This window comes from Cloeon dipterum, chromosome 1 (genome assembly GCF_949628265.1).
Source record: "Cloeon dipterum chromosome 1, ieCloDipt1.1, whole genome shotgun sequence".
Taxonomy (NCBI): Eukaryota; Metazoa; Arthropoda; class Insecta; order Ephemeroptera; family Baetidae; genus Cloeon; species Cloeon dipterum.
In genome coordinates, this window is record NC_088786.1 from 28,366,402 (window position 1) to 28,378,326 (window position 11,925).

Here is an 11,925-nt window from a genome sequence, read left to right on the forward strand (position 1 = left end):
TTCCATGTTTTATTTAAAATGGCTGCTTAACAAAAACTACTTAAGTTAGGCGGACGTCATTTACATCACAGCTTTATTACACGTTTGGTTACACATTTATTCGATATGGGCTCCATTTTTCTCAATCACGGCCTCCAGACGGGGTCGGACTCGGCTGGAAACCCTTTGAAGGTACTCTTCATCCATTGCACGCCATGCCTTCTTGATGGAGGTCTTCAGGGCTTCAATATTGGGGTGAGGCTTCTTGTAAGCATCCGCCTCGACTTTTGCCCAAACACTAAAGTCGAGGGGGTTCAGATCTGGTGAGCTAGCAGGCCACATCGTCTTGGACCAGAAGCCCGGCAGGTGCTGGTTTAGCCAATCTTGAGTCTTCTTGGACGCATGGGCCGGCGCACCATCTTGTTGGAATGTGATTTTTGTGTCCGACCCATATGTTGACTTCACCCAAGGCAGAACTTGCTTTTTCAAAATGTCTAAGTAGACCTCAGTGTTCACTTTAAGCCCTTGTTTTATGAACACTGGATTCATCTTCTTGCCATCAGATGCGACAAGTCCAAAGACCATAACACCATCAGGATGCTTAGTTTTGAACGAAAATCGGATATTTTCTGGTACCTCAGATGCAGGTGACTTGCTCAGATACCTGTCAGTTCGGCTATTGGAAACTGCATCGACAGTGAACATTTTTTCATCTGAGTACAAAATAACACGGCGTTTCGTGCCTTTCTTCAAATCGGATAGCAGCTTCCTACTTCTTTCCACTCTCGCTTCCTTCTGTTTGGTCGTAATCAAATGTCTCTTGGTCCTGGCCCTCGACACGTACTTCAGATCATTTTTCACTATTTTTCGGACCGTTTCGCGGCCCGCTGCGTACGAGCGTGCGATTTTTCTAATGGAAATCAGCGGATTTCGTTTAATCTTCATGCGAATGGCCCTCATCAATGCTGGAGTGCGGACGGGCGTTGATTTTGCATTTCGGGGCTTCCTTGGGGTCGGGGCAGTATCACCAATAGCTTTGATGCGGAAGACGGTTGCCCTGGAGCATTTGGTGAGGGCCATAATGTCCCGAATCGAGCGTTGGGCGCGGAGCAGCGAAAGGATTTTCTGCTTGTCGTGCATGTTGCATACCTACTAAGGGTCTGAGGTGATTTTCGCGCCATTATAGTAAAAGAGCATAAAGTGGGGAGTTGAATGATACAAATTTGGCGCGAAACGCATAAATAGTTCAAAAGTTATGCGCATGCAAAGTTAGTCTCAAAATATAAGTGGTCATACTGTACGACGCAAAAAATTCAAATAAATAAATGGCTGTCTACTCTGCGCTAATCGACTAAGGATGCACGGCAAAGAGTGGAAATTTTAACAGGCAAAATTTATCGCATGCTCCGTTGTTTAACAACATTAGCCGCGCGGAAATTTCATCATATATTTTTTCGCATTTTTAAGTGCATTAGAGCCGGACCGGTGCTTACATAATTCACACTGTGCGATTATCAGTGGAAAATGTTTTCACCAAACCTAAATAAAAAATTCAAGATAATAAATTTTTTTACAACTTTTACGTTACCTGAATTTTCCTAATATATTTAAATTATTGTGCTTGCATGACTTTTAAAGAAAAATAAAGTTTTTCTGTTATCGTACAGTAAAAATAAATCCCATCTTAAGAGCTGCCGGTTAACATTACTACAACACTACTTGCACTTAAAAATATCGATGATCTAATGAAACTGCTGGTTCAAGATGAAAAAAATCTTTTGACAGACTAATTCGTTAAAAATGTTAATTATTAGAAAAATGCATTCACTTCATATACTTTTCACTCGCTTAAATTGAAAAAAAAACCATAGCTATAAATGGCAAAAAAATGTTTATATTAAAAGAAGCAGTGGTCTAATAGCTCAGCGGGCTGGGAGGCGCACCGGCGCCGACTCGCCGCCACTTGCTGGCTTTCGCACCTTTCCAGCGGCTTTAGGGACCAATATCTGGCATTTCAATTAAAGACCTCGGTGCGAGGCGGCGAAAAGATAGCCACATCGGGCCCCATGTTATCCGCTCCGTGGTGTTATTGGGACCCGGTGAGGTCATAGTCCATGGGATGTGCTGAGCAAAGGTTAAAAAAAGTGGAAATAAATATTTGATATTTTATGTTATTTTTTATCAATCATACAAAGAAATGTAAATCTGCTTTTCAATGGAAAATATTTATTAAGTTTTAATCACATTAATCAGAGGATTCAAACATCTTAGAATGGAATTTTTTCTTTGGAATGATCCTGGCGGGTATCTCGGAGCAAATCATCGTCTCTCCGCGCGCGCTCTTCAACTCAAACCGAATCAATGGTTGGACCTAAAAATGGTAGATCATAATTATACAGAGCTTTTAATATAAACAGGGCAAAGGATACTAACCAGTGGGGTTCTTGGGCCAAGGAACAGTGAGTACTCGAACCTTGCCCTGGTGCCTGCCTTGATGGGACACTTGTTCAGGGTGAGACTCGCACAACCGTCCTTCTGATTTATTGGCCACTTGATTGGGAGTCCATTTACAAAGACGGTGAGCTCAGGTTTCAGCACGGTCAAGTCTTTTGCTGAATAATTGTAACAAGTTTCATTTGACTTTAAAATCATAAATCATGCAGTTATTGTTGAGAGAAAATTAATACATATCGCAATTTTACAATAATGTCTGGTTTTGTGACTTTAAAAATTTTAATTCAAATCGGACCAATAATTTGATACAATTTGGTGAATCAAATAAATTCTAGGTGCCAAAGAAGCGTTCCAGAGATAAACTTATTTGCTCACCATACACAAAGTCCACTCCACCTGAGATGTTCGTACCCCTGACCAAGTTGCATGGGTATTTGTCGCAGTTTCCCAGGGTAGTGTTCAAAGGAGGAGTTCCAATCTCTTAATTTTCATAAAACCCGAATTTTTAACTGGAAATAATTTAATGCTATAACACAAACTTACTGCATTTTTTGAAATCTGTAGCAGACGCAATGCTGACGAGCGCCAGGAGCCAGACCACTGCTGCAGAAGCGAATGCTGCCATATTTGCTTAGTGCTTTGTGAAATTGAACTGATACATTCTGATGGGTGCTAACCCTTTTATACTTAATACTGACGCAAAAATTGGCATTCGTTGTCATTATCAAATTTATGACTTAAAAGCACTTGGAATATAATGTTAATTAGCATTTTCAGGCCCGCGTGAAAATCTTGTTTTCAATTAACGTCATTTGCCCGCATTCGACATTGAAATAAGCCATTGCAAATCAAGCAAGGTGATATGTGCTCTATCAAAAAGGCTATGATCCTTAGGAAATAATACAATATCAAACATTGTTACGCAACATGAGATTTAAAATGACATAATATATCAGACCCCGGCGAAAGTCCGCGGGGCCCCCGAGGACCCTCTTCCCCGAATTTCGCCGTCGCGGTTTCGACATTTGCGGTTTCGTCGCTCAACGGCTCCTCCGGTGACACGGATGGAGACGTGTCGCTCGACGGTCGGCGAATACATATAACATATATTTATTACTTTACGTTATTCTATGCCGCTATAAATGAAAAGTGTTTTCCAGCTCAATCCACTTTTTAATAAAGTAAATTTCATTTTGTTGTCCACCGTAGGTGTCTAATGAATATTATATTTATCTACATGCATTAATTGACCTTTTCTGTGTGTCTTAAGCAGCTTTTACATGTTTACAACTAACAAGAGAATATTTATGTTTTCCTAATTTACGTTCTCATGAGATTAAATCAGATTTATTTTCGGCAGCTCATTTAAAAAATCAAGATATAATGTACAATAAACTTTTATTCTATATACATAAGTCTTATTTACAATATTTTACAAATATTTAGTGTTTGATACTAAAGGTTTTGTTCGTTGCAACTCACGCCATTAGAACTTTCAACTTGTTTTTTCTCCGAATGATTTTCATTTGGATTGGAAATAATTCTGATTGGTATCTCTAGACAAATGGCAGTGTCTCCGTGCTCATTCCTTAACTCAAACCGTATTATAGGTTGGACCTAGAACAACAATAATCAAATTATCGTCACGGCACAAAGAAACAAAAATACCGCTACCAATTGCTCCTAAACTATATCATGGAGCAATATATTATAAGCATGTGCATGCGTAGCCTCAATCACAGGTTGCTTAAACCAAAATCACCCTTGATACTGACCAAAGGGATTAGAGGGCCTAGAAAGAGCGAGTATTCGTATCTGGCTCTGGTGCCCGCCTTGATGGGACACTTGTTTAGGGTGAGACTCACGCATCCATCCTTCTGATTGATGGGCCAGCTGATTGGGAAACCCACTAAGTAGACGGTGATCTTAGGTATCAGCACACTCAAATCCTTATCTGCATAAGTCCTTATTATAATTTTAATTTCTTCGCGTCTTTTATTCAAAATTGAAATGTGATCCAAAGGTTGAGAATTTAATTAAAAAAATCAACGATGCAAGAGAATCAAATTTATACATTATTTCCATTTGATGTTTTAAGAAAGAATTATAAAAATTTTCTACTCTCGCAAAATTGTGAATGTTTAGAAAAAAAATTAATTTCCCAACACTATATGTTTATATTTAAAAAGAAAACGCAGTTATAAGAAAATGTCTTCTCACCATAAATGAAGTCCATACCGCCATAAATTTCTGAGTCCCGAGCAAGATCGCATGGGTATTTGTCGCAGTTACTTAGAGTGACATTCAACGGAAGAGATCCAACCTCTTTTTTAAAAACATCAGAATGAATTGTTACGTAAGGAACAATAAAATATCGTTAGTGAACATACTCTTGTTGAAAAATGATCTGCATTCCTTGAAATTGGTGGCGGACGCATCACCGACGAGCGACAGGAACCAAACTGCTGCTGCGATTCCGTATGTTACCATTGTTGGTGTTTTACGCGAGAACTAACACTAACAGGTATACTAAAGGTTCCCAATCCTTTTATACTAAAGTAAATATATATTATGTCACAACTATATAAAAAATTCAGTATGTTTTAATGCTGCTTGGTAGTGAAAGTGTTGCCTGAACTTGCTCTGTTTTAGGTGCTTGTAAAACTTAATTTTTTGTGCCGCCGGGTCTTGAACCAAGCAGTGCTCCTGCGGACTCGAAAGGTTCTTCTCGTTTTTTCTTCATTAGAGCGCCATGGGTAATCCCGGGGGCCAATTGTAACACCTCGCGGGACTCGTGACGAACCGATGCCAATTCGATCGCCACTACTTGCTACTGGCTTTCGCACCTTTCCAGCGGCTCTGGAGACAAAATTTGTTGAGAGCAAGCGTGCCTGTGCAATTATTCGAAAATCTGATCAAAGTTTAGGGGTTGAGTGCGTTTATTTTTCCAACTCTCTAGTTGCTGTGGTTACACCTTTCCAACAAATATGTGAAATAATTTCACAGGATGACTTTTTTAATAATGTGGACCTTAAAAACGACAAAGCTTATTCCCTTGAGTGTAGTATGCTGTTCCATATTATTTGTTCGCGATGTTATTGGTATAAGCTTCTCTCTATTCACAAAATTTTCAAATTTGAATTTTGAGATCATTTTAGCAGCGTAAAATTTGTAATTAATTTTAGTTAATTTAGGTCGCTGTGCAAACGAACAAAAAATTACTTTTTGTATTTTTTCATTCAGATAATGCGTCAAAATACTTATTTTATTCTCGTTTATTCTTATTAAATTTTGGAGAACAAAATAAAGTTCATTTTTATCCATTTTTAGATAATTCTAGTCATTTATTTAGTTTTAGTTTACAATGATTTGATTGACTGCATCGTGGCTTGGTTCTCTCCAGCCCTCACTGTCAAAATCTTCAACAAGTTTTGCCCTCAGGTTTTTTTCATCAGGATTGGGAAGGATTCTGATTGGCATCTCAGCGCAAATTGTGGTATCCCCGCGCGCATTCCTGAATTCGAACCGCATCAAAGGTTGAACCTAAAATAGGCGAATCACGTCAGCAGGGTAGCTCGTAAAAATGAAACAAATGGTTACTAACCAAAGGGGTTCGAGGGCCAAGGTAGAGCGAGTACTCGTACCTTGCCCTGGTGCCCGCCTTGACGGGACACTTGTTATGGCTAAGACTCGTGCATCCATCCTCCTGATTCATGGGCCAGTTGATCGGAAGACCAGCTACGTAGACAGTGATCACGGGTCTCAGCACGCTCAATTCCTTACCTGAGTCATTCAAAATAATTTGTTTAGGTCAATGATTATGAAATTTTAACAAAAAAGCCAATAAATGCACAGCTAAACTAAATAATTAAAAAATAACAGATATACTAAAAAAGCTTTCCACTAGATTTAAATCGTGCATTCTCAAAGACCCAGAATATTTTTAATTTTTGTTTGTTGTTATGAAAAGATGAAACATTTAATAAAAAATTTTAAAATTGATATAACAAAAATTTAGATGCTATGTCTATTAAGCCATAATTAAACATGTCGGGTTGTAAAAACCAGTCATCAACTAATGAGCATTCAGAAGGTAATTTGACAAATAATGTTTACTCACCATACACGAAGTCCATACCACCAGAGACGTTCATGCCCCTGACAAGGTCACAGGGGTATTTTTCGCAGTTACCCAGAGTGACATTCAAAGGAGGAGTTCCCACCTCTTTATTAGTACACAAAAATTTAAGTTAGAAAAGTAATAATAATTATTGTAAATTAAACTTACTGTAGTTAAAAAAAGATCTGCATTCCTTGAAATTGGTTGCAGAAGCAATGCTACTGAGCGCCAGGAGCAAAATTGTTGCTGCAGTTCCGAATGTTGCCATTGTTTAGGGTTTAATGGGAGGACTGACGAATGGTGATGGTTGCCAGTCCTTTTATACTTGCGAAAAATTGCAAATACTAAAATTGCGTATGCAGAAAATTTTCGCGCCCGCGTGAAAAACTAGTTTTCAATCCACTTTTATTGGCCCGCATGACGCATAATGACTATATTTTTTTGGAATTCTCGCTAAATCTGGCAAGGTTATCGGTAGTTTATCAAGTAACTTACTGGTCCTCATTAAGTCGATCGGTATTCTGACGCAATTCAAAGATTTGCCAACATTCCAATACCAGTTTAATTTCTTTTTGTTGTGTGTATTTACCAATGAATGAAACATTTTATTCTGGTTGTATATTGCAAATTTATCTGTTGGATCAGCATTATTTTTATCCGGAATTATTTAATTTATAGTGATAGTGCGTAGTAGCTGTCATGTACCTTGGTGATCAAGTGCAGATTTTTTTAGATCATTTTTGCTTAACGATGATTAGGTACGGCATGACCTGACCGTCGCTGCTTCCTTCTTTCTTTCTTCTTTCTTTCCCTGTACCATCTACTCTTTTTCCTCTCAGCATCTTTTGGATGGCAAAAAAGGAGACTTCTAGCACTAAAACAAGACTGCTGACAATAAAGCCAGACGCAAGGATGGCCACCATAGGCGCGATAAAAGCCATTCCGGCAGGACGTGTACTGCTCATCCTTTTAAGTTCTCTGGCTTGGATCTGCTCTCCCTGAGTCGATCGGCGCCACCTGTCCAAGAGTCCTGCTGAGCGAGCATTTCGTATCCTATGAAACATTGAGTAAAAATAAATTTTAGCTTATCGAAAAGATGCAGTTAAGAACGTCCAAGACTAAATTCACAATGAAAGTCTTTGTTTGTGGCTTGACAAAGGAGTTGTATGCTTTATTTAATAATCTGTCAAAACGGTGAGTCTGCAACCTGTGCACCATCTGTGTCACGGAAGTTGCCTATATTCGACTCCTTGTTTTTAAATTTATGCTGTCAACTTCAACTCACACGGTTCAGTGCATGCTATAAAGTATAATCACCTTCAAAGTGTTCATGTTTATTCAAAGCTATCAAACTCATGCTATTTAATATTATCGACTAGTATATTTAATGAGTTTTATTTGTTTAAATAACTTAAACTAATAAAACTCGGCCACACTGTTCTCCGATTTAATGAAAATTTAACTCTCATCCGCAAATAAAATGAATGTAACAAATCAATGAAGTAGCCGGGAATAAAAATATTATTACGATTTTCTAATTTTGTCCGTAAGTGGTCCTTTACTGACAACCAGGCCCCACCAGCTTCTGAAGAACTTCTCTGGCAGCGTGGTCGTCTCGCAGGGCAGACGAGTGAGGACCGGAGGTGAGGGGAGCATCAGGGCTGTTCGTGGGTCACACACCCTTGCCCAGTCCTGGCTCACCTCGACCCTGAAGGTGCTCGTGGAGTTTTTATCCAAGAGATGATTAAAATTTTCCAACAAAGCTTCAGATGGCACCAGGACTATAAGATTGCGGGTGGCCAGCCCTTGCTTGGCCGCTGGAGGATCAGCCGCACGGCCGACGGCCAGTTGCGACACGAGGCCAGCGCTGAACGCGTTGAACACAAGCAGGCCGAATATCAGGCCCACGAAAAGCACAAAACGCCCGCCCCGGGAGGAGTCCATTGCCAGGGCACCTTTGATAAAAATAAATCGTAAGAGGGTGCAGTTTTGCATCAAAGAAATATTTTTTTAAGAATTATTTCAACATGATAATATGAAGTAGTGTTCTCTTTCAGAATGCTATTAAATATTCAAAATCTTGATATAAAAATAAAAACAATTCAGAAATGTTTTGTTTTTTCGCACTTATCTATTAAATTTTGTAATAACCTTGATATGAAATCATGCCTACTACAGTAATGGCAATTTCTGCAGGGTCGGCAATTTTTCGTTTTGAGGCTTCATCTCCTGCTCCCCTAACGAGTACCATCAGTGCCAACCAGAAGAGGAGCGCAGTCAGGCCCACGAGGGCCCACGAGGTGAGACCGAACACGGCCCTTAAGTCTGCCAGCTGAGGCCCTTCGTCACGAGCCACAACTAGCTGATAACTTGAAAAGTAAAATTTTGTGAGCTATGTAGAAGGTTCATGACGAGAAAGTAATCTATTTTGCCTTTTTTCGAGTAAAGGTCCAAAGTAAGCAATTTTTGACGACTTCCCAATGCCAGGCTCCATTGGCACCAGGGAGAATCCCACGGCTGCTTTTCCCTCGGCGACGGATCCAATGACGTCTTTAGTTTTTAAACTAATTTGTAGTCGAAACCTAAAAATATTATTTTATTTGGACGTAAATCAGCATAGCATGTGGCACTAAAACTTTTTAAAATTAGCACAGTAAAGCAGCATTAGGATGGTAAATAATTCTTTTTATTTTTATATGTTAGAGATGAAAGTTCAAGTCAACCTTAAGCTTTGTGCGAGATATGTCCAGACTTGAAGAGGGAAGTTTCTTTCGTTATGCAACTCGTTGGCAAAATCAAGGGTGACACCTTCGCTTAAAAAGTCTGCCTGATAATTTTAAACGTACATTTAAAAATCGATATAATTCGGAAGAGTAAAACTACCTCAAAAGCGGCGGCCGTCACATTGGGTGCGTCAGACATCGCGTAGTTTGCCCTATATTTTCAATGATGCGTGATAATGGGTGCGTCAGCCTAAACCTTGACTCTCTGTGAAAATGCGGGCTAAATTTGATGATTTCCAAGACCTTTTTGATCGAATATTTAGCTCATTGACATGACAATCGTATGGCATCAAAGCTATATTGCTAAATTTGACACATAACATATCAATTGAATATGCGCGCGCAACCATGAAAAGTCAATTTTTGCGTGCCTTGGGCCGCGTTATGCCATAGAAAAGTTTGCTGTTAGTCTGAGCTTAACAGAAGGCTTAATCAGAAATAGATTACAATAAAAAGCAAAAGGGGATTTCTCTGTTACAGCACTTTTCATTATCAATCAATCAACAAAATGTAACCCAAATGTAAGAAGTCTATTGTGCTCTAGCTATTAACGTAATGTGGTCGCGTAGATTATACTCAATTCGGGGTTTTGCTCTCTTAATTTTGGTTCTGCGCGGCATCAATTTAGTAAAAGTGAAATTAAACCAAAGACATTTTGTAACAAAAAATTTATTTGATTTCCCAAGCAACAAATTATCTTGCTCTTCCCGGCTCTGGGCTCATTTGAGAGCTGGTGCGCTGTTCCCAATATCAGCATTCGTCCTATCCCACAGTATTGTCTGCTATCTCGACAGGTAACTCGACGCAGATCGTGGTATAACCCTTCTCGTCCTTGAACTTGAACCAAATGTTCGCACTGACCTGCATTTCAATTGATTAGGGTTATACATATTTTTTCATCATTGGTCAGGTCAATATTTCAAGTGCACTTACTAGGGGAATCCAACTTTTCAAGTACAGTGAAAATTGATAGCGGGCGCGCGTGTTAGCTTTAATTGGGCAACTGTTCATCGAGAGGGTGTCGCATCCATCGTCTTGGTTTATATCCAAACCGACCGGAATACCTACCAAGTAAGCCGTTACCTCAGGAATAAGCACTCTCAAGTCTTTATCTGCAAAGCAAAATATATTTGTTAATTTTTTCTCGAATAATTGTTTGATAAATAAAAAGATCGTGAAATACCGAGGTAAATTAAAACCGAACTTTCCTCATTGGAAAATAGTGCCGATCGAGTAATATATTAATCTTGATTTTTTTGCTCTTTTTATCCCTGTCCGAGGACCGGCACTAGCACGAATGCTGAAACCTGGGTCCCAATAACACCGCGAACGTTAAAATGGGCGTACCGGGTCGCTCAGGGACCCAGCCCACTGAAGGGCCACTTGCCTCTGCACCAAGGACTTTTTGAAACGCTACATAGACAATTGTCCCTTGATGCCAATCACGCATGCTGGAAAGGTGCAAACTAGCAAGTATATAGCGAGTCGGCCTAGAGTTATGCAGCCGGCTACCAGGCGGTCACCAATCCAGCTACTGCGACTGCACCTGGACTGCACTCAATGTTGCTTAACTTTGGTGATCTAACGAGAACCGGTGTGTCCAGCATGATACACCCTAGAACTCCTTTAGCTATGAGTTTAAATTTCACACTGCAAATTTTTTTAATTTTCTAACTTCTCAATAAGAAATTGTAAGTATTATTATTGAGTTTAATTCAAAAATTTTATAAATATAGAGGTTATATGGAAAAGCCCTGTAGCGGTGTGCTACACGGGTTATTGCTTTGGAAGCATGGATCAGAGCCGCATAGAAGTTGCTGAACGTGCGGTATCAAAAAACGACGGACTGCAACACTATTAATGCACTCATTTTGCATTTTAATGATATTTTTAGGCCGACTGAAGCAACGCCGCAGTGGTGAAGAGTGAATTTTTTGCTGTTAACGTGCCGAAATGGCACAAAATATGAAGGAATAATTCTTTTTTCACAAAATATCACGGAAACCATAAAATTTTACGGTCAAACTTTTGTGCCAAGAGCAAAATATTGAGCGATTTAATGGAAAATTATGCGTTAAAGCTAATGAAATCATTTCTGCATTTAAAAGACATAACGTTGTTTTTTGTACCCAAATATAGACGTTTTAAATATATGTAATTTATCCAATCAATTATTCCACATTCCGCGAAAATATGTTTTCAGTTTTGCAGCCTGGGCGCAGCAAAAATAGTCGCGATATATATACGACAAAATTCCCGAAATCGAACTAGCCGCTGATAATAAAAATATAGGAACCAGTGCCTGCTAGACTCTATTATGCAATTTCTGACACAATATTCAACTGAGAAACTAACTCAACATGTTTTGCTGTACTCACCGTACATGAAGTCCATCTCTCCTGTGACATTTGAGTTCCTGCGGAAGACGCACGGATACCTGTCGCAGCCATTCAAACTAATATTTAAAGGTGGCACGCCGACTCCTATTTCGTAGGGATTAAATCTCATTAGCAATCAGAAAATCTGCGGGAATCTTAAAATGGTAACTAACTGGAGTTAAAAAAGCTGGTGCGGCAATCTTTGACGCTG

The 11,925-nt window shown here is 39.3% G+C and overlaps 3 protein-coding genes across 3 annotated transcripts; all 3 read right to left on the minus strand.

The window, feature by feature from the left end:
* Positions 1-2,190: 2,190 nt before the first annotated feature.
* LOC135947803 (NPC intracellular cholesterol transporter 2 homolog a-like) lies at positions 2,191-3,812 on the minus strand. The gene is made up of 4 exons (XM_065496743.1): positions 2,977-3,812; positions 2,809-2,913; positions 2,413-2,591; positions 2,191-2,350 (listed from the first exon to the last, which is right to left on the minus strand). The coding sequence occupies exons 1-4, from the start codon at positions 3,056-3,058 to the stop codon at positions 2,225-2,227; spliced, it is 492 nt and encodes a 163-aa protein (XP_065352815.1). The 5' UTR covers positions 3,059-3,812; the 3' UTR covers positions 2,191-2,224.
* Positions 3,813-4,106: 294 nt separating this feature from the next.
* LOC135947804 (uncharacterized) lies at positions 4,107-4,964 on the minus strand. The gene is made up of 3 exons (XM_065496745.1): positions 4,824-4,964; positions 4,654-4,758; positions 4,107-4,387 (listed from the first exon to the last, which is right to left on the minus strand). Exons 1-3 carry the CDS (start codon positions 4,921-4,923, stop codon positions 4,170-4,172), a joined length of 423 nt encoding a protein of 140 aa, XP_065352817.1. The 5' UTR covers positions 4,924-4,964; the 3' UTR covers positions 4,107-4,169.
* Positions 4,965-5,752: 788 nt separating this feature from the next.
* Positions 5,753-7,022, minus strand: LOC135948297 (NPC intracellular cholesterol transporter 2-like). The gene is made up of 4 exons (XM_065497507.1): positions 6,722-7,022; positions 6,554-6,658; positions 6,038-6,216; positions 5,753-5,976 (listed from the first exon to the last, which is right to left on the minus strand). Exons 1-4 carry the CDS (start codon positions 6,819-6,821, stop codon positions 5,788-5,790), a joined length of 573 nt encoding a protein of 190 aa, XP_065353579.1. The 5' UTR covers positions 6,822-7,022; the 3' UTR covers positions 5,753-5,787.
* Positions 7,023-11,925: the final 4,903 nt, after the last annotated feature.